This window comes from Gopherus evgoodei, chromosome 3 (genome assembly GCF_007399415.2).
Source record: "Gopherus evgoodei ecotype Sinaloan lineage chromosome 3, rGopEvg1_v1.p, whole genome shotgun sequence".
NCBI classification, from domain to species: Eukaryota; Metazoa; Chordata; order Testudines; family Testudinidae; genus Gopherus; species Gopherus evgoodei.
In genome coordinates, this window is record NC_044324.1 from 30,943,185 (window position 1) to 30,966,044 (window position 22,860).

At 48.8% G+C, this 22,860-nt stretch overlaps 1 protein-coding gene across 2 annotated transcripts in view; it reads left to right on the plus strand.

Annotated features, from left to right (window-relative positions):
- The first annotated feature begins 12,509 nt into the window (after positions 1-12,509).
- Positions 12,510-22,860, plus strand: part of WDR35 (WD repeat domain 35) — a 76,023-nt gene continuing 65,672 nt past the window's right edge. For both annotated transcript variants that reach the window (XM_030555372.1, XM_030555374.1), the window contains exons 1-2: positions 12,510-12,669; positions 13,642-13,759. In XM_030555372.1, coding sequence (XP_030411232.1) covers positions 12,646-12,669; positions 13,642-13,759 — 142 coding nt within the window. In that variant the 5' untranslated portion in view covers positions 12,510-12,645. The remainder of the gene's footprint in view (positions 12,670-13,641; positions 13,760-22,860) is intronic.

Genomic DNA, 22,860 nt, shown 5'->3' on the forward strand with positions numbered 1-22,860 from the left:
TTTTGCATCTGTGCCAACTCTACTAAGTTAGTAGCAGTTACAGAACACCTATTTTTTTCCTAGTTATATTTCTGTGCCCCTCTGGATGTTGTTGTAAATATCCCCCAGTCTAACTAATGAACAACTTTGTTTCAATTCACTTTACACCTTTTCCCTTTTGGAGATGGTGATGAGATATCAAATGATTTCTGATGGAAATATTTTTCTTTTGTTTAATAGCACGCTCTCTATCTATATATAATAAACCATTTAACAATTGTGAGGAGAAAAAAGTTAAGGCTCCAGGTCTGGGATATAGCAAGAAACGTTTTACTTGGATAAACATTCTCAGTCAGTTCGTGGTGTTGTTGTTGTTGTTTTGTTTGTTTGATCAATCAGAGGAGCAGGCAGGAGAGCAAAAGCAACAAATCTAAGGCTTGTATGTTAACTAATAAGGATAAACCAGGCTTTCTGTTAACCACAGTTTCTGGAATAGAACCTGAATAAAAACACTTATCGTGGACATCCACAGTTCTTCAACAAAATTCACAACTGCTTTTTGTAAGGTCTAATCTGAAATCCGTCCCCAACCTAGGAAAGTGCATGGGACTCAATTTATCTATCTTAGCAGGATGCAGTACTGGGATTTGAACCAGGGGTTCCAGGGAATCTAGCTATTTCAATTTATAAAAGGCTAAGATCACTAAATCAACAGCTTCACCCCAAGTAGTAGGTCCTTCAGAAACCAGACAATATCTGTCTCTGAGGTAATATTGTACTAAAGAACATGGCTTCAGCTTATGAATAAGATTTATTGCAAATAGCTAACTTTTTTTTCAGGGTTACTAGTAGACATACAGCTTGCACCTTTAACTTCCTGTTAAAATAGATCTGACTGTGTACTGATGATCAGCACATGTAGCTTCCATTGAAGTCAGGCACTCAACTTGACACTTCACAGGACCAGACTCTACCTGTGTTAAGAGAAGCAGGTGCAGAGGTAAACTGGGTACCTCAGAGGTGTTGCAGACCTTAATTGTTTGAAGTTGCTTTGAGATCTCCAGATATGTTGCTGTAGTAGTTGTTCTTCAAACCTTTTTTCCATTTGGCCTAGAAAGGATTTTTGTTTTGTTTTGAAAATTGCAGTTGAGAGTGTAAATTGAGCTTGACAGAACTCTAGCTGCGAACTGTTGTCCTTAATTAATCACTAGATGTGTCCAAGAAGTTGCAAGTGTATCAGTATGAGTGGGAGCTTGTACTAGAACTACTATGGGTCACTTAAAAGCAATTGTTCTTAGTTGTGTCATAAGACATGCAAATTAAAACTAGCTAAGCACAACAGTTGCTTTAGTATTATTGGCCACATGTCAAAGACCTCCAGGAATGCATTGGTCTCACTAATAAAACTAGTGTCCCATGCAGGGGTCCTAGGTTATGGTCACTGCAACCATGTTATATACAAATAATTTAAAAAACGGCTGTATTTCAGTATGTACTATAAAGCTGTACAGTATATGCTGGTTTTTCAGTAACTTTTTATTCTCCATTTAAAAGTAAATACAGGAAAAAAATAAACCTCCATCTTGCATTGGATATATAATGTACAAAATTACATCATGGTTTTGTGGAGTGAAAATTAATACCTTAGGTATTAGTCCATTAAATCAGACTGTATTAAGTGTACAGTATCCAAAAGTAAAATTAAGATCAGCACACTGTTAGAAGCTTTTTATCTTGCATCTGTTGCAGACAGTATTTATATTAACTGATGCTGACTAGATGTTTCCACGCTCATTTTTATTATAGTCAATGAGACACTGTCCTTGATTTGGAGTTGTGGAAGATATGAATCATTGTATTTAGCAGTGTACTGATTTGTAGCATGGATCCTTAAAATATCAACATAGAAAACCACCAGTTTAATTGACATATTTAAAACATTGCCCCAATGTGACTGAATTATTAATCAGGATTGCAGGATAAGACACATGGAGTAAGAACTTAAAAATTCCATTTTAAAAGAAATACTTATGAACTTGACTCAGGGCACAATCTGTAAAATTACTTTTAAAATGCCTGTCTCCAAGGAATAGCTTTGTTCTTCTTCGAGTGATTGCTCATATCCATTCCAGTTAGGTGTACGCGCCGCGCGTGCACATTCGTCGGAAAACTTTTACCCTAGCAACTCAGTGGGCCGGCAGGTCGCCCCCTAGAGTGGCGCCACCATGGCGCTCCATATATACTCCTGCCGGCCCACCCGCTCCTCAGTTCCTTCTTACCGCCCGTGTCGGTCGTTGGAACAGTGGAGCGCGGCTTAGCTGACCTCCACTTCCCTAGCTACTCGTTTTCTCGTATATAATTATGCAGTTATAACCCTTTTATATATATATTTGTATGGTTATACGGGTTTTCTTTGCTAACATGGTTGGTTTAGTTAGCGGGGTTCAGGAAGTAGCCCCTTCCATGAGCCCAGTGCCGGAGCCATGCATGGCTCACGGGGTTTTAAAAGGGGCCCGGCCTGCCAGAAGCCGCGGCCGAAGAGAGATCTACATGACTCCTGTTTGAAGTGCCTCAGGGCAGATAAGTGCCCATTTGCAAGGCTTTTAAGCCGAGAACAAAAAGGTGCGCGACTTTCACTTACCCCTCCACCTTGGGCGCCGCGATATTCAAGCGGCGGGCAGAAGCGCCTCGGCACCGGACCCCGCCGGTACTACCAAGGCCTTTCGGCACCGACCGTCGCCGGCACCGATGTCGACTCGGCACCGCTCCCTTCCGAGGTCGAGAGAGTCTACGATTCCTGCTGGTGCCTGGCGGCTCCCCGGCACGCGCCGTGGTTGAGCCCCCTGCTCCCGCTGCTTCCGTGCCACCTGCATCGCAGCCAGAGAGCTCGCCTAAGTTGCGTTACCCGGCACCGGCACCTGCAGAGGCACCGATGACTTCGGCTCCGTCGATTCCAGTCCCCCAGGACCACGAAATCCGGTGCCTGGCAGCTCCCCGGCTCGCGCCGTGGTAGAGCTTACTGCTCCTGCTGCTTCTGTGCCAACTGCACCGCAGCTAGAGAGGTCGTCTAGGATGGCTCGCCCGGCACCGACGATGTCGCCACCGTCGATCCCGGTCCCACGAGGGCCGTAGAATCCGGTGCCTGACGGCTCCCCGGCACGCGCCGTGGTTGAGCGTATTGCTCCTGCTGCTTCCGTGCCAGCGGCACCGCAGCCAGAGAGCTCATCCAAGTCGGATCGCCCGGCGCCGACACCTGCTACGGCACCGATGACGTCGACACCGTCGATCCCGGTCCCACAAGGGCCGTAGAATCCGGTGCCTGACGGCTCCCCGGCACGCGCCGTGGTTGAGCGTATTGCTCCTGCTGCTTCCGTGCCAGCGGCACCGCAGCCAGAGGGCTCGTCTACGTCGGATCGCCTGGCACCGACACCTGCTGCGGCACTGATGGCGTCGGCACCGTCGATCCCGGTCCCACAAGGGCCGTAGAATCCGGTGCCTGACGGCTCCCCGGCACGCGCCGTGGTTGAGCGTATTGCTCCTGCTGCTTCCGTGCCAGCGGCACCGCAGCCCGAGGGCTCGTCTACGTCGGATCGCCCGGCACCGACACCTGCTGCGGCACCGATGACGTCGGCACCGTCGATCCCGGTCCCGCAAGGGCCGTAGAATCCGGTGCCTGACGGCTCCCCGGCACGCGCCGTGGTTGAGCTCCTGCTCCGGCTGCTTCCATGCCAACGGCACCGCAGCCAGAGGGCTAGTCTAAGTCGGCTTGCCCGGCACCGACAACGTTGGCACCGTCGATTCCAGTCCCACAAGGGCTATCGAATCCGGTGCCCGACGGCTCCCCGGCACGCGCCGTGGTTGAGCGTATTACTCCCGCTGCTTCAGTGCGGACGGCACCGCAGCCAGACAGCTTATCTAACTCGGTTCGCCCGGCACCGGCACCTACCGGAGCTCTGATGACCTCGGTACCGTGGATCCCGGTCCCACGAGGGCCGTCGAATCCGGTGCCTGACAGCTCCCCAGTACGCACTGTGGTTGAGCCTGCTGTTCCCTTTACGCCGGAGATGTTACCAACGGCGAGGGCTCTCAGTGCCATGACAGAGTCAGTGCTGCCTGACCCGGGCACCGCCGGTACGGGTAATACAGTCTCTTCAGGGGACTGTCCCCTGTCAGCACAGCAGAGCGGCACCGTTCATGATCACGGTCCCGCAGACACTCCACGTCCTGTCGGCACGCCGGACGCCACTGGCAATCCCGGTGCTGTTTTCCTCGGTACTGGTCACACTCGCTGCACCGGTCGGTATCCCGTTCGCCGACCCGCTATCGGCACCGTTCCGACCTCTGGCACCAGGGCAGGTACCTTGACTCCTGTAGCCCTTCTCCGAGTTGGGCAAGGTCCGAGTGAGTCAGAGACTCTGCCTGTGCCTTCTTTTAGTACCTCCATGGCTGTCCGGACGCGCATCCGTGTCATCCCATATGCGCAGATTTTATGCTCAGGACCACGATCCTGATATGATGGCCAGCGGGCGCCAGCCCCGAAGCAGAAAGAGGCTTGGCGAATGCACAGGCTTGGCCGCCAGGTGTACTCTGCAGGGGCCCTGCAGCTCTGGGTAGCAAAGCAACAAGCCTTGCTTAGCTGCGATAATTATAGCACCTGGGTGAAGGAGTTTCTCCCTCAAAACTCCCACCTGGAGTTCGCTACCGTCTTGGAGGACGAGGGAAAGAAGGTTCCCAGAGCGTCCCTCCAGGCCTCGTTGGACGCAGCAGACTCTGCGGCCCGCACTCTGGCCTTGGGTGTCGCCATGAAGTGCATTTCATGGCTTCAGGTTTTAAAACCTCCGGCCGGAGCTGCAGTATGCCATTCAGGATTTACCCTTTGTTGGTAAAGGCATCTTCGCGGCAGAGACAGCCCCAGACTGCGAAGCCTGATGGACAATAGGGTCCTAATGCGTCTCAGCATGTATACGCCAGCGACCAAACGCAAGCCTTTATGGCCCCAGCCGCCATACTCTGTGCCTAGCCAGAGGCAGAACTCTGGCAAACGGCAAGGCCAAGGTGGTCGCAGACAAACGTCAGGACCCCTAAAGAGCCAAAGTCAAGGTCCTTCGCAATTACCGCTGGGACCAAAGACGGACCTTCCAAGGTTCGCCTGAGGGCGGTGTACCAGTCGCAGGACGGGATCTCAATCCCGCTTTCTCCTGGCATGGCCCCAGTTACTTTCAGATCGCTGGGTCCTGCGCACGATGGAGCATAGGTACCACCTTTAATTTGCTCCAGCCCTTTCCCCCTTCAGCGGGCGAAAGGGGCAAGGGGTTTTCTCCCGTTATGCCCTAGTCCCCCACTCGAACACAGGTCTCAGACCTCCCTGGTCCTGCATGGACTCAACCGGTTTAGGATAAGGTTGAAGTTCTGCATGGTATCCCTGGGGACCATTATTCCATCCTTGCCTCCTGGGGGCTACTATGCCGCCCTGGATATGAAGGACGCGTACTTTCGCAATGCCATCTTCCCTCCGCACGGGAGATGCCTCCGCTCTATAGCCGACTGTCAATACTCCCTGTTTCCGGCCATAGTCGCCGCCTACCGTCGCTGATGTCGGATATGCGTTTTTCCGTATCTGGACGATTCGCTTATCCGAGGAGACTCTGAGACACAAACCACTCAGCCCGTGGACATCGCCATGGTCTTATTCACAGGTCAAGGCCTGCGGTTTACTATAGAGCAATCCACTCTGGTTCCCACGCAGAGGTTGGGCTTCCTAGGGGCTATCCTGGTCTCCTACCTAGCTGGAGCCTGCTTATCACAACTGCGGTTTTAGGCGATGGCAACAATCATCTGAGGTCTGAAGGCTTCCCAACGACCTCAGCTCGTTCTTGTCTCAGTCTCCTGGGTCCATGGTTGCCTGCAAGTTTGTAACCAAACACGCCAAGCTCCGCCTCCGTCCTCTCCAAGTCCGGCCCACCTCGGCGTACCGCTTGGACAGGGAGCCAATGGTCATGGTAGTTACCGTTCCCTCGGACGCCTTAGGCTCCCTAGAGTGGTGGCTAACTTCCTCCTTGGTGTGGACAGGGCTGCGGTTTCATCCGCCCCAGCCCTCACTGCCCCTGACGGCGGACGCATCATCTCTCTGCTCGAGTGCTCATGGTCACCTCCGAGCTTAAGGCCTTTGGTCTTCTAGGGAGCTGGCATTCCTCATTAATGCTCCAAAAATGAGAGTAGTCCGCCTGGCATGCCAGGGGTTCCAGCGGCAGCTGCGAGGCCGTTGTATCTCGGTGTTTACAGCCAACACAATGGCCAGGTGCTTCATAAGTATTCAGGGGGGACATAGTCCTCCCCCCATTTTTTTGTCAGGAGGCCATCCATTTCCGGGTCTTTTGCATGGCCCACTCGATGGAGCTGGCGACGTCCTTTCTCCCAGGCGTTCGGAACGTCTTACCTCTTTGACTCAGCAGGTCTTTCCTGTCTTACGAGTGATCACTCTGCCCCATGTGAGGCGTCCCGCTTTCCGGAAGTGGAGATGTTTCCTCACACAGACCTGTTCGCTCACCGCGAGAGCAGGAAATGCCAGGTGTTCTGCTCCTTCCAAGGTCTCTCCTCGGAATCGCTCTTGGACGCATTCCTGATGTCGTGGAAAGGCCAACTGCATTATGCCTTCCCACTGTTCCCACTGGTTCATTAGGTCCTGCTCAAACTCCGCAGGGGCAGAGCGTGCATCATCATGATCACTCCAGAGTGGTCCAGGCAGCACTGACATACCACGTTGCTCGGCCTGTCAGCCCAGACCTCATCACTCAGGGCAACGACAGGCTTCGTCACTCGGACCTGCAGCCTCTTCGCCTCACGGTGGCTGCTGCGTACCTGAGTCGGGGTGACAGGCAGCCTTCCACCTGGTCAACGTACCGGGCCAGGTGGAAGCGTTTCTTTTACAGCTGCAATACGCTCGATCTTGCTCCTGCTGAGGTCTCGATCCCCTCTATTTGGCCTGCCTCTGGCCTTCAGCGGCAGGACCTGGCGGTATCATCGCTGAGGATACTCTCGGCAGCCATCTCTACCTTCCAGCAGGCTAAGATGGACGTTCAGTGTCCCACGCTCTATGGGTTCGAGGCCCCTCAAGGGCTTGGAGCGCTTGCACCCTCGGGTGCGCCGCCCAGCCCCGCCCTGGGACCTCAACCTAGTCTTGGCCAGACGGGTCTCTGAGATCAGAGCTCTTACGGGGGTTCCGCCGTACACTAGGTTCCACAAAGACAAGGTGCAGTTATGACCGCACCCGGCTTTCCTCCCTAAGGTGTTTTGGCCTTTCATGTTACCCACAGCTCAACGCAATGGGCATAACCGTTGCACTCCTTGGACATCTGTGGAGTGCTCGCATTATATTGACAGAATCATTTCCTAAGGTGCCCCCAGCTCTGCCCGGTAGCGGGCCAAAGGGAGGGCTTGCTTGTTTTCCTCTCGGAGGATCTCCTCTTGGGTGATGGCGGACATCCCCACTTGTTATGATTTGGCTCATATTTCCCTAAGCCACATCACTGTGCATTCTACCGGGGCTCAGGCTTCATCTGCCGCCTTGCTGGCTCGTGTTTCTACCCACGAGATCTGTCGCGAAGCTCCATTGGTCCTCGGTCCATACCTTTGCTTCGCAGTATGCCCTGGTTCAGCAGTCAAGAGAGGCTGTAGCCTCTGGCTCAGCAGTTTTATTCTGCCACATTTCACTCCGACCCCACCGCCTTTGTAAGGCTTGTGATTCACCTAACTGGAATGGATATGAGCAATCACTCGAAGAAGAAAAGACGGTTACTCACCTTTGTAACTGTTGTTCTTCGAGATGTGTTGCTCATATCCATTCCGCACCCGCCCTCCTTCCCCACTGTCGGAGTAGCCGGCAAGAAGGAACTGAGGAGCGGGTGGGCCGGCAGGAGTATATATGGAGCGCCATGGTGGCGCCACTCTAGGGGGCGACCTGCCGGCCCACTGAGTTGCTAGGGTAAAAGTTTTCCGACGAACGTGCACGCGCGGCGCGTACACCTAACTGGAATGGATATGAGCAACACATCTCGAAGAACAACAGTTACAAAGGTGAGTAACCGTCTTTTTTGAAATTAAAGATTCCCCCCCCACACACACACACTTTTTTTTTTACAGCAATAAAATATATCTAAAAACATAAAAGTCAGTAAGTGGAGTGCTGTTGAAGCATTAACCATAGTGACAACACTACACTGCTGTTCATGGTCTGATATGGCTCAATGACTATATTTAAGTATTTATCCATCTTGGAATAGTTATTAGACCAGACAGAGGGGGAGAGAATGACTCTGGAGACCTTAACACTGGCTTACAACCTCCCAGGTGGATGCTCTGAGTCCAGTGCCCATGCTTCAATCACTCTTTTAGTTGGTTCATACTAGAACAGCTTCAACAGGAGATTGAGGGAGCACCCACAGAGTACCCCAGAGCTCTGTGCTTAGGGTAACCTTCTGAGAGGTGGGAGTTCCCCTGTTGGAATTCTAATATTTGAAATTAATAATATGGGAAACTATTAAACACTAATTTAACCATAACTTCCTTTATTGAATCCAAAGCCCAAATGGTACTTTCACAATTGCTCTAAATGTGCCTAAATAATAAGCAATTTACTGCATCCAAACAGTAACAACATTTGATCAAGCCCCTTGCAAAGGGCTATTCCCAGGGGTACTTAGACCCATATTGGTCACCTCCAACATGGGCAGCCAGGTATTAGCAACAAATTCTTTTAAGAGTTTAGTTTTTTTATACCCTTTAACAAACAGTAATTGGCAGAGATATTGCCTAACTTTTAGCTAAAAAAATTTGAGACAGTTCACCCTTACTCCAGATAAGATTTATAACCTTTTCCCCAAGGCCTTTCCACTCCTTCTTTGTGCTCAATAGTCTTTTCTATTGTACCTAGGCTTTAACACTGATGCATGAGAGGCAGGCTCATTTTAAAACATTCTTTGTATTATTTAAAACCATCTGCAGTCACCTCTATCGGTCAGAAGCCTTCTTTTTAGAACCTTTCCCTTATCTTATTCTTTGAACCAGACATCCTCCCTCTTCCATTCCTTCTGGCCATATAACTTAGTATTTTCAAGAGGCCTTTCCCTTCTATTTCCTTGTCAGGGCCTTTCTTTACAACACATCTATTTTCTTAGCTTAAATGTAGGTAACTCCAGTTCCATATTTATCCTACTCCCCTTGTTCATGTCCTTTCTCTTCCTCTGGCAGAAACTGGAGAATTGAACCTGGATCTCCCACATCCCATGCAAGTGGAGGTAGGCAGAGGTACTTCCTCTTCCTGTAGTCAGATTATAAATGGAAGCCAGTAGGTTAGGCGTCTAAGCACACCTACAAAATCAGGTCCTGCATAAGACTCAAGCACAGTGGTTCTCAAACTTGTACTTGTGACCCCTTTCACATAGCAAGCCTCTGTGTGACATCCCACCCCATTACAAATTAAAAACAGATTTTTATATAACACCATTATAAATGGTGGAGGCTGACAGCTCATGACCACCCCCCCCCAATAACCTCACAACCCCCTGTGGGGTCCTAACCTCCAGTCTGAGAACCCCTGCTTAAGCAGACGAGTGCCATCTTCCCCTGGTTTGTGAATCACTGGGTTTAGATGAGAGAGAGAGGTGTCCAGATGGCTATAGGGAGGAAGCAATCAATGCATGTGCCCAGAGGCAGAAACTTAAGTGCTCAGGGAGGTTTTACGTGACTTCTACCAAATTACAAATAGCTTCTTCCCAGCCATGGAATTAAACACTGTTGAAAATCCCACAAGGCACCTCTTTTCATCTTCAGATGCTTAAATACACAGGTGCTGGATTCCTCTGGTTCCCTGGTTGTGCTCACCTCCCCAGTCACTCCACCTCCACACCCCTTTCCGTAAGACCCAACTCCACTCCATTCTCCACACTCCCATAAGCATACCCTGTCCTTGCTCCTTCCCACTACAAAACCTGCACCCCATGGCAGGTGGGAGGCACTGATCGGTGGGGGCTGCCCATGGATGGGAGGCAGTGTGTGGAGCTGGCTGCTGGTGTGTGCCAAGCACCCACTATTTTTTTTTCTGTGGGTGCTTCAGCACCTGTGCTTAAATACCTTTAAAAATCTTGTCCTGTAGGCTGGATTCATAAAGATATTTGGGAACCTGGTCTTAGGTGGGTTCAAAAATGTTAACCTAGGCCTATACAACACCAGCATTTATGGGAAATATACGATGTGATCAAGGGTGGTGGTAAGGGGGCATGAACCAGGGAATCGCACTAGCCTCAACTGGTGAGAGGAAACAGCATGACTTTGGGGGGCTGTGCTTCACTATAGCCTCAAAAACAGGTCCCTCCAATCAGTACTGTCTCAAGTTTACATGCCTGGGTCCTGAAGCAGCAGGTTGTCATATAGGGCTCCCTGGGCACCAGCCACTTGAGATCAGGGCCAGGGACATCCTGGGTGGGGATGAGCTAGAGAATGCAGTGTTAGCAGCATATGGGAGTTGCCTTCCTATTGCCTTGATGTGAACAACAGAGGTGTGATAACGCTGAGCCGTGTGGGCCTCCCTAAAGTTTGTCTACGCTGCACATTAAGCATGGGTCTGTGGGACCCAGACTTGTGGCCTAGTGTATCTAAGGGCTTGTCTACATCAGAAAGTTGCAGCGCTGGTGAGGGAGTTACAGCGCTGCAACTTTGAAGGTGTACACATCTGCAGGGCACCACCAGCGCTGCAACTCCCTGTTTGCAGCGCTGGCCGTACTCCCGTTTTGTCTCGGGTGTAGAGGATCCAGCGCTGGTAATCCAATGTAGACAGTTACCAGCGCTTTTCTTGACCTCCGTGGAAGGAGGAAGCCTCTGGTAATCAAGCTGGTTTCCTTTCCCGGTTTGCTCTCTTGGTCCCGGAGCCACCCAGCAAACCGCAGGGAAGGAGACCTGCTTGCTCGGGGTTCCGGGACCGAGAGAGCAAACCGGGAAAGGAAACCAGCTTCGCCGCGGTTTGCTCTCGCGTTCCCGGAGCCACCCAGCAAACCGCAGGGAAGGAGACCTGCTTGCTCGGGGTTCCGGGACCGAGAGAGCAAACCGGGAAAGGAAACCAGCTTCGCCGCGGTTTGCTCTCGCGTTCCCGGAGCCACCCAGCAAACCGCAGGGAAGGAGACCTGCTTGCTCGGGGTTCCGGGACCGAGAGAGCAAACCGGGAAAGGAAACCAGCTTCGCCGCGGTTTGCTCTCGCGTTCCCGGAGCCACCCAGCAAACCGCAGGGAAGGAGACCTGCTTGCTTGGGGTTCCGGGACCGAGAGAGCAAACCGGGAAAGGAAACCAGCTTCGCCGCGGTTTGCTCTCGCGTTCCCGGAGCCACCCAGCAAACCGCAGGGAAGGAGACCTGCTTGCTCGGGGTTCCGGGACCGAGAGAGCAAACCGGGAAAGGAAACCAGCTTCGCCGCGGTTTGCTCTCGCGTTCCCGGAGCCACCCAGCAAACCGCAGGGAAGGAGACCTGCTTGCTCGGGGTTCCGGGACCGAGAGAGCAAACCGGGAAAGGAAACCAGCTTCGCCGCGGTTTGCTCTCTCGGTCCCGGAACCCCGAGCAAGCAGGTCTCCTTCCCTGCGGTTTGCTGGCTGGCTCCGGGACCGAGAGAGCAAACCGCGGCGTTCCCGGTTTGCTCTCTCGGTCCCGGAACCCCGAGCAAGCAGGTCTCCTTCCCTGCGGTTTGCTGGCTGGCTCCGGGACCGAGAGAGCAAACCGCGGGGAAGCTGGTTTCCTTTCCCGGTTTGCTCTCTCGTCCCGGAACCCCCCTTGAAGCCGCCCAACAGCGCTGCAGTGTGGCCACATCTAACACCACTTGCAGCGCTGGTTGCTGTAAGTGTGGCCACTCTGCAGCGCTGGCCCTATACAGCTGTACTAATACAGCTGTAACAACCAGCGCTGCAAAATTTTAGATGTAGACATGGCCTAAGGCTGGGCCAGAGGCTCCACACTGCATGGTGAACCCAGGTTCCCAGTGGCCAGGCCCAGCTCTCACAGTCCTGCTAACTAGCCCACGCTGCACTACACCGCGCTTCTGACTCAGATCCGCGGCGAGACCTGCGTCAACACTGCAAACTGGCAGGGCTTGGACCCAGTCCAGACCCTAACCCGCACCCCCGCCGGGTCCCGAGAGCCTGCTGTCCCCAGACACACGGAGGGGTGTGTGAGCGGAAGGGGCCTGAGTCGGAGCCAGCTCAGCGCAGACCTCGGGAGGGAGGCGCCCCCACATCCCACCGCCCTCAGGGACCCACAGGAAGGAGCCGCGGTCAGGGTCAGCAGCTCCCAAGGGAGCGGCCCCCGCCGGCTGCTCTGGGCGGCCCCGGCCACAAACCGGGACGCGACGGGGCTCCAGAAGCCCCGTCCCCGCTCACCGCACGGGTGGGGTGAGGGGAGGCAGGCAGGCAGGCTGGGAGGGACAGAATGATGAGGCAGACCTTGGAAATCGTCACACCGCCCCGGAAGTGAATGTGTTTACTTCCGGGGCGCGTTCCGGCGGCGGTTACCAGGGAAGCCGGGTTGCTAGGGAAGCAACGGTAACACGCTCCCCTTCCAATCACTCCTGGGCCGAACCCCTCCCCCCACGGGCTTCTGCTGCCCCCATTTTCCCGCCCCTGGTCTCCGCAGGATGTTCATCTACCTGAGCAAAAAGGTGAGTGACCCGGCGGCCTTTCTCGGGGGGTGGCAGAGCCCCGCGTCGCCAGCACCGAGCCCGTCCTGCGGCTGGGGTCACAGGCCTAGCGGGAGCCTCCGCCGAGATGCCGGGCCCTTTCCGCTACTCGCAGGCAGGGGCCTCTCCCCAGCGCTGCCGCCCCCTCCCAAAAGCAGCAGGGGGCCGGGAGAGCTGGGATCTGTTCCAGCCCTAGCGCTGCCCTGGCTCCGGTCTCTTCCCTCCGGGCCCCCCGCTGCAGGGTGCGGCTAAAGCTCCTGGCCTGCCCGGGGTGTGGAGCGGGGGAGGGGGGGCCTCTTCCCTGCAGCCTCCCCTCACAGCTGATCCTGTCGAGCTGCGGGGCAGATTCGTACCGATTTTAAGGCCAGGAGGGCGAGAGCCATGAGACTGGCCTCCAGGCTGACGTAAGGCAGAGACCTTCCCACATTAATTTCTGCATCAAGCCTGCAGTTTAGGGCTAGGTTATGGCCCTGAGCACTGAAGAGATGTAGGAACTAGAGCTCCGAAATTGCCTTTCTTAGGCACCCTAGAGAGCTCCCTGTAAGTCCAACATGAGCAAATCCCCAGTGTCCTTATCCATTTCTCCCCCAGTGTTTGGCACCTTCCCTCACAAATCGGAGCAGTTGACGTGGAAGATAAATAAGTGGACCCCTATGTTAGATGTTTTAAGAAATATCCTATTTTTATTGATTATTACTGTTACACTTCCCCTTCCCTATATTTGATTCCCTTGATTTGTTTATCTTTGTATAATTTTACATGAATGGCCTTTACTGTATTCTATCAACTTTTAATTGTAGTAATGTGCTTACAATTCTGATAAGTTGCTGGAACAATTTATATTATGATGCACAGTATCCCAAGTGTATTTGCTTAGTGTTTGTGGTTGAGGTGTTTTCAGAATAAAACATTGTTATTAATCAATTCTAATGGAAAAATATTTTTTTCTTACAGATTGCAATTCCTGGTAATGTTCGGCTAAGATGTATATCTTGGAACAAGGACCAAGGTTTCATAGCATGTGGTGGAGAAGATGGATTGTTGAAAGTTTTAAAATTAGAAACACAGACAGGTAAAGGAAATTTTGGAGGAAAATCCACCGGGTCTCTGAACACTTAAAGTGGTGTTCTTCTTTGAAAGTGACTTTGAAATATGATATTGTGCGTAGGGCTGTCAAGCAATTAAAATTAATTGTGATTAATTTAATTATTAAACAATAATAGCATACCAATTATTTAAATATTTTTGGGTGTTTTTTACATTTTCAAATATATTGAGTTCAATTACAGCACAGAATACAAAGGCCAAGACTATAACAGGGTTCAAAAAAAATCTAGATAAATTCATGGAGTATAGGTCCATCAATGGCTATTAGCCAGGATGGGCAAGGATGGTATCCCTAGCCTGTTTGCTAGAAGCTGGGAATGGGTGACAAGGGATGGATCACTTGATGATTATCTGTCTGTTCATTCCCTCTGGGGCACCTGGCATTGGTCACTATCGGAAGACAGGATACTGGATTAGATGGACCTTTGGTCTGACCCCGTGTCCGTTCTTATGTTTTTAAAGTGTACAGTGTTCACTTTATATTTATTTTTTATTACAAATATTTGCACTGTAAAAAAGAAACAAAAGAAATAGTATTTCAGTTCATCTAATACAAGTACTGTAGTACAATCTCTTTATCATGACAGTTGAACTTATAAATGTAGAATTATGTAAAAAATAATAATGCCTGCACTCAAAAATAAAACAATATAAAACTTTAGAGCTTATAAATTCACTCAGTCCTACTTCTTGTTCAGCCAATTGCTCATACGAACAAGTTTGTTTACATTTGCAGAAGATAATGTTGCTTGCTTCTTGTTTACAATGTCACCTGAAAGTTCGCATGGCACTGTTGTAGCCTACGTTGCAAGATATTTACATGCCAGATGTGCTAAAGATTCATATGTCCCTTCATGCTTCAACCACTGTTCCAAAGGGTATGTGTCCATGCTGATGATAGATTCTGCTAAATAACAATCTAAAGCAGTGCAGAACGACAGATGTTCTACTCCTGGGGGATTACTGTGCCAAAAAATTAAAAGTCTGTGCATAATATTTTAAAATTCTGCATATTTTATGTGTCAAAATAACACAATATAATCACACCCGTTTCAGTTTCAAAATACCTGTCAGCAAGTATGTCTATACGAATACAGACAACAAAAAAGAATCAGGAAATATTTTTTGACAATAGATTCCTTACTAGGCATATTAATACAGAACTCTTGAGTAATAATTCATTTAAACTACAATACAGAACTGTATTTCCCGCACCTCTCAGAAGCAGGAGGAGCTCAGGGAGAGGGAAGTAGATTGCTGAGAAGGAGCCTAGGTGTGAACTTGGAAGGTTTTGGGGTATGGGTGCGAAAAGTATGAAACAGATTTTTGGAGAGGGGACAGGGAGGGATTGTTAGGGAGCTTCCCCTATGCAGACCCTGGCTGACCCCTAGCCTCTCCCATTTAGTCAGGCACATCTGCCCATATCACCGTGTGTTCTAGCACCCCCTTGTGTCCTTGCACCCCCTGTCCATATTTCCCCCCACCCCCATTCAGACACCCACTCCCCTCATCCCCATGTGGCCCTGCACCCCTCCTCCTGTCCCCATGCAGCTCTATACCTCCTCTCCCATCTCCATGTGTCTCAGTGCCCCCAACAACCACACCCTAGTCTCTGTGTCCCTGTATCTCCTCTCCCTGTCTCTATGTTTGTCTGTGCCCCCCTGGCCACTCCCTTGTCCCTATGTAGCGCTGCACGCCTCCCCCATCACTATGTGGCCCTGCACCTCTTTCCCCCCGTGATCCTGTGCATCCACTCCCATTCAGCTGCTGCTCCAGTCAGTCCTCCCCCACTAGCCCTTATGATCTCCTGTCTGATCCCCCCCCAGCACCCCAAGCTGTCTGTCTCCTCATAGCCCCTGTGTCCTGACTGGACCTGACAGGTGCTGCAAAGGTAGGCTCTTTCTCTCCCCTGACTGTCTGGGAGCTGCTGCTGTTCTTGCACCACAGCGCAGTCTGGTGGGAAAAATGTGGAACTGCAGCAACGTTTCAGCAAAAGCTTTTTTCTGTGCAAAAATTTTAAAATATGCATGGGTCATCAATTATGCACGTGCACAGTAGCGCAGAATTCCCCCCGGAGTAATTTTCATCATCTGAGTTAGATGCCACCAGCAGAAGGTTGATTTTCTTTTTTGGTGGTTCATGTTTTCACATCGGAGTGTTGCTCTTTTAAGACTTCTGAAAACATGCTCCACACCTTGTTCCTCTCAGATTTTTGGAAGGCATTTCAGATTCTTTAACCTTGGGTTGAGTGCTGTAGCTATCTTTAGAAATTTCACATTGGTACCTTCTTTGCATTTTATCAAATCTGTAGTGAAAGTATTCTTAAAACGAACAACATGTGCTGGATCATCATCCGAGTCTGCTATAACATGAAATATATGGCAGAATGTGGGTAAAACACAGAGCATGAGACATACAATTCTCTGCCAAGGAGTTCAGTCACAAATGTAATTAATGTGTTATTTTTTTAAATGAGCATCATCAGCATGGAAGCATATCCTCTGGAATGGTGTTCGAAGCATGAAAGGACATATGAATGTTTAGCATATCTGGCACATAAATACCTTGCAACAACAGCTAAAAAAGTACCATGTCAACGCCTGTTCTAACTTTAAGGTGAGACTGTAAATAAGAAGTGGGCAGGAGTATCTCCCGTAAATGTAAGCAAACTTGTTTGTCTTAGCAAGTAGCTGAAAAAAAAGTAGAACTGAGTGGACTTGTTGGCTCTAAATTTTTACATTGTCTTGTTTTTGAGTGTAGTGTTGTTATGTGTAACAAGAAAAAATCTATATTTGCAAGTTGCAGTTTCATGATGAAGAGATTGCGCTACAGTACTTGTACGAGGTGAACTGAGAAATACTATTTCCTTTGTTTATTATTTTTATAGTGCAAAAAAAATATAAAGTGAGCACTGTACACTTTGTATTCTGTGTTTGTAGTAGAAATCAACATAATTGAAAATATAGGAAAACATCCACAAATATTTAATACATTTCAGTTGGTTTTCTATTATTGTTTAACAGTTCAATTAAAACTACAATTAATCGTGATTAATTTTTTTGAGTTAATAGTGTGAGTTAACTGCGATTAATTGACAGCCCTAAGTGTGGGTTTCCCTTAACACTCTGACCACACACACACACACACCAGATTTATAGAATAAAAGGATGCTGTTTTCACAGTCCTATTAATGTCATTGTCGCTTAAAATCATACTTTTAAAAACTGCAATCTATCTCGGTGTATTTCTGTCTGATCAGTATCTGTCATCTAGATCTAAATTCCTTGGAACAGAGACTGTGGGTGAAATTTTTAAAAATACTTAAGCCCCAGATCCATAAAGATAATTAGGTGCCTAAGTCCCATTTTTAGGCATCACTGTGATCCACCAAACCTCCACTCTGCTACCACTTAACCTTGTAGGGATAACCTCACTTCGCACTTCCTGAAACAGTTCCCTAGGCACCTAAGGACTGGTCTTCACTACAGGGAGATCAATGCTGCTGCAATTGATGCAGCAGGGGTCGATTTAGTGAATCTAGTGAAGACCTGCTAAATCAATGATGAGAAGAGTAAGGGAAGTCGACCAGAGAGCGCCTTCTGTTGATGCAGTGCAGTGAAGACACTGGGATAAGTTGACCTAAGCTATGTCGACTCCAGCTACGTTATTGATGTAGCTGGAGTAGCGTAACTTAGGTTGACTTACCCTGGTAGTGAAGACAAGCCCCAAGTTTCAGCCTCTGAGCATGGGCATTGCACCCTCACTCTTGGTGACTGCACCCTATGTCCCACCTAGACCCCAGTATGATCCCTTAACTGGGGGAAGATAGATGGAGGAGTGTCTGTTGGGCCTGATCCCATAAGTATACTCAGAGGCTCCCTACCTGTGCAAAGCAGTCAGTAGGGAGAAGATGTCCTTCCCTTATAAACTTTAGCCCAGTGGTTACCCTATTTCCCCAAGATATAGGAAATCCCCAGTTCAATTCACCCCTCTGATGAGAAGAGATTTGAACAAGGATCTCTCACCTCTCAGATGAGTGCCCTAGCCACTGGACTATGGGATATTCTGTTGTGGGTCTCTCTCCAGTTGAAGTTGTTCCACTTTAATTAAATAATTGAATAATTAACTATTAATTAGGCCAGAGAGGATGACAGTCATTCTGTATAGTCCAGTGGTTAGGGCTAACAGCTGTAAAGGAGGCTCTCCTCTCGCCCCTGCCACCAGCTGTTTTGTGTGGATTTTAATGCCTGCTTAACTCTGTCTTGCAAGAAGTGACTTAAACTATCTGATTCTAGGAGAGGGTTTCCCAGTCATGAATCACAAAAGGAGATAGGAGCCCCCTTCAGCTCTGATTGAGGCACCAACATCCAAAAGAGGGATGGGGCTTGGAACTCACCCCTCTCATTGGCATCTCCCATTGACTAGCTTCTGTCCTCTGGTGTTGGTACCTTGTTGTGGCGGGACAGCTTGCGCGCTCCAACAATCCCCAGAGTCTGTGTCTGCGGGGGCTTTCTGCTCCTGGTAGGTTCAACTATGCAGGATTGGTCCATGGAGGAGGGGCCTGACAAAACAGACACCCTGGTTATGCAGGTTGGGCTTTAGGCACAGGGCCAACAACCCTGTCCTGTAAAAAACAAAATATGTTATGGAAACAGCAACGGAGAGATCGACCATTACTCTGTGTGATGGTTTTCAGGAGTCAATGACCTGTATGACTGCCAGTGGTGAAAGCCAAAAGGAAGTCACTTGCATGAAGGCTGAAGTGCTCAACACCAAGACGAAAACTAAACTTGTTTTTTGGAACATACGAACAATGTACAAAACAGGGAAGCTAGCTCAGATCACAGCAGAGATGAGACGCTACAGCTTACACATCCTGGGTGTCAGCGAGATAAGATGGATGGGATCAGGAAGATTAACAGCCTCAGGCGAAATTTTGCTGTATTCTGTATGGGATGATGAACAACATCCTTTTGAAGGGAGCGGGGCATTCCTTGCTTGAATGGAAGTCCATTAGCAGCAGACTTATGAGAACCACACTGAAAGGGAAACAAAATAATATCACCCTGATTCAGTGCTGCGCTGTGACAACTGGCAGTGATGAAGAAGTAAAGGAAAATTCTACGTTACATTGCAGGAGGAGTTAGAGAGAGTACCACGCCACGACCTAACTATCATCATGGCAGACCTGAATGCCAAGGTCGGTAAGGACAACACAAACAACAACGGAGCAATGGGAAGACGTGAGTGTGGCACTATAAATGAAAATGGAGAGAGCTTGTTGATTTCTGCAATATGAATAACCTAGTCATTGGTGGAACCTGTTTCAACACTGTGAAATTCACAAGCTGATATCGTGTTCTCCAAATGGCAGAGATAAGAACCAGATTGACCATATGATGATCAATGACAAATGGTGACGCTCACTGACTGATATGAAAGTAAGAAGAGGTGCAGATGTTCCCAGCGACCACCACCTTGTGATAGCCTCCATCAAGCTAAGTGTGGGTCCACCAAACAAGGGATATAGGTGTCATGACATTGACAAGCTGAACTCCCCTGAAATACAGAAGGCCTTTATTCTGCAGTTAAAGAACAGGTTTCAGGCACTTGCAGACCTTGATGAAGAGGAGGGGAATGCAGATGAGGAGATCAACAAGAAGTGGGACAAAGTAACAGCAATTTATAAACAGAGCAGTGAAACCTGTCTAGGCTACAGACAAGAGAAGAAAGGATTGGATTACACCCAGCATATGGAACACAATAGACACCAGAGAAGCCCTGAAGAAAAAGTTTTATACACCAAGTCCCAGAAGCTAAAGGACAGATACCATGAGCAGTATAGCAAGGCACACCGCGAGGTTAAACGCCTTGTGAGAGAGAAGAAACAGCATTATATTGATAATCTGGCAACACAAGCAGAGGATGCAACTGCTCGTGGTGAACAGGGAACCGGTTACAAAATGACGTGGCTTATCAGTGGTAAACAGCAGACACCAACAAACACTCTCGGCAGGGACAAACAAGGCCACCTACTAACAACAGAAAAAGAACAAGAAATGCGCCGGACAGAGCATTTCAAAGAATTGCTGGACAGGGAGCCACCTAAAGAAGCAGCAAACATCCAGGAGGCAGAAGAAGATCTTGATATCAACAGAGACACCCCAACTAAGGAAGAGATCATTCAAGCCATCAAATCCTTAAAAAAATGGAAAAACTCCTGGCAAGGATAATTTTAATGCAGAATTATTCAATGTTATTCCTGAATTAGCCGCATCTAACCTGGCCCCTCTATTTACGTCAGTCTGGGAAAGGGAAAAAGTGACAGATGAGTGGATCAATGGGGTTATAGTGAAGATATCAAAGAAAGGAACTCTCAGTGATTGTAATAACTGGTGTGATATCACACTTTTATCTGTGCCAAGCAAAGTATTGTGAAAGATCATAGTTCAGCGTATATCAGAGGCAGTTGATAGTGTTCTCAGAAAAGAGCAAGCCATTTTTCGAAAAAGCTATGAAACATAATAGAACATTGCTTAGAATGGCAACAGCAACTCTACATAAACTTCATAGATTTTGAGAAGACTTTTGATAGCATTCACAGGACCAGCCTATGGTGCATTCTGCAAGCATATGGAATCCCTCTCCATATAATCAACATCATCAAAAGCTTTTATTTCAAATTTACATGCAGTGTTGATCACAGTGAGCTCAGTTTTGAAGTCAAAACAGAAGTATGTTACATCTACAATCCTCTTCAACATTGCCATCAACTGGGTAATGCAGTGTATAACAGAAAACATGCCAAGAGGCATTAAATGGACACCCTTCTCATCTCTTGAAGACCTGGACTTTGCAGATGATCTTGCTCTTCTATCACATACCCAACACCATGTACAAGAAAAAACAACTCGACTCAATGCATTCAGTCAGCAAATTGGACTGAAAATCAGCCGCAATAAGACATATATCATGACCTTTAATGTTGTCTCACCATCACCAGTACAGATGGAGGATTATGTTCTCACCAATATAGAAACATTCACATACTTGAGCAGTGCCATCAGCCAGGACTGTGGAACAAGCTAAGACATCTGGAACAAAATCAGTAAAGCCAGGAACGCCTTCAGGAGCTTAAATACAGCCTGGAAATCATCAAAATACAACACCAAAAACACACTCAAGATTTATCACAGCTGCGTACTTTCAACATTACATCATAGGGTAGAATGCTGGGGAATGAGAAAGTATGGCATTTCCAAACTGTCTTCATTCCGTACAGCCTGCCTCAGAAAAATCCTCCGTATCTTTTGGCCCAGAACAGTGTCAAACCAAGATCTATTGACACAGTGCAGCCAAGAACATATGAGCACTATCATTGCCAGGAGGCCTTGGAGATGGATTGGCTACACGTGCTTCGGATGGAAACTGATTCCATTACCAGAGGAGCAGTAAGATGGACACCTGAAGGCAAGCGAAAATGAGGCCATCCGAAAACAATATGGCAAAGAGCTGGGGAGGCCAAGCTGAAAAATCTGGGGCACAGCTGAGGCACCATTGAAAGACTTGCCAAAAACAGACAAGAATGGATGAGCTTCGTTGCTGCCCTAAACGCCAGAGACATAATGGGAACATCATCATGATGATGATTGACTAATTTAGGTGCCCCTCCCTCCCCAGTGTGCTGGCTTTTTTGGATTGTATTCTAAGACACCTGTCTCTATCCATTCATTTTATAGGGATTCTAGGCACCTAACTCAGGCTTTGTGGATCCCATTGTTGTTCCAATGATTTTTCTAGGTCCCTTAAAGTTAGGCATTGGGATGCTCAGCCATGCAATGTCTAAGCCCCTTTGTGGATCCACGCCCATCGATGCTGGAACTAAGGGTGACGGTGGTGCTACCATACCCTCTGACTTCATAGAATATGAGGGTTGGAAGGGACCTCAGGAGGTCATCTAATCCAACTCCCTGCTCAAAGTAGGACCAATCCGCAACTAAATCATCCCAGCTGGGGCTTTGTCAAGCCTGACTTTAAAAACCTATAGGGAAGGAGATTCCATCACCTCCCTAGGTAACCCATTCCAGTGCATCACCACCCTCCTAGTGAAAACGTTTTTCCTAGTATCCAACCTAAGCCTCCCCCACTGCAACTTGAGACCATTACTCCTCATTCTGTCATCTGGTACAACTGAGAACAGTCTAGATCCATCCTCTTTGGAACCCCCTTTCAGATACTTGAAAACAGCTATCAAATCCCCCCTCATTCTTCTCTTCTGCAGACTAAACAATCCCAGTTCCTTCAGCCTCTCCTCGTAAGTCATGTGCTCCAGCCTCTAATAATTTTTGTTGCCCTCTGCTGGATTCTTTCCAATTTTTCCACATCCTTCTTGTAGTGTGGGGCCCAAAACTGGACACAGTACTCCAAGTGAGGCCTCACCAGTGCCGAATAGAGGGGAATGATCATGTCCCTTGATCTGCTGGCAATGCTCCTAATTATAACAGCCCAAAATGCCATTAGCCTTCTTGGAAACAAGGGCACGCTGTTGACTCATATCCAGCTTCTTGTCCACTGTAACCCTTAGGTTCTTTTCTGCAGAACTGCTTCCTAGCCATTCGGTCCCTAGTCTGGAACAGTGCATGGGATTCTTCCGTCCTAAGTGCAGGACTCTGCACTTGTCCTTGTTGAACCTCATCAGGCTTCTTTTGGCTTAGTCCTCTAATTTGTCTAGGTCCCTCTGTATCCTATCCCTACCCTCCAGTGTATCTACCACTCCTCCAAGTTTAGTGTCATCTGCAAACTTGCATTGAGGGTGCAATCCACACCATCCTCCAGATTGTTAAAGAAGATATTGAACAAAACTGACCAAGCACTGACCCTTGGGGCACTCCACTTGATACTAGCTATCAACTAGACATGGAGCCATTGATCACTACCCATTGATCCTGATGATCTAGCCAGCTTTCTATCCACCTTGTAGTCCATTCATCCAGCCAATACTTCTTTAACTTGCTGGCAAGAATACTGAGAGATCAACCAAAGCTTTGCTAAAGTCAAGGAATAACA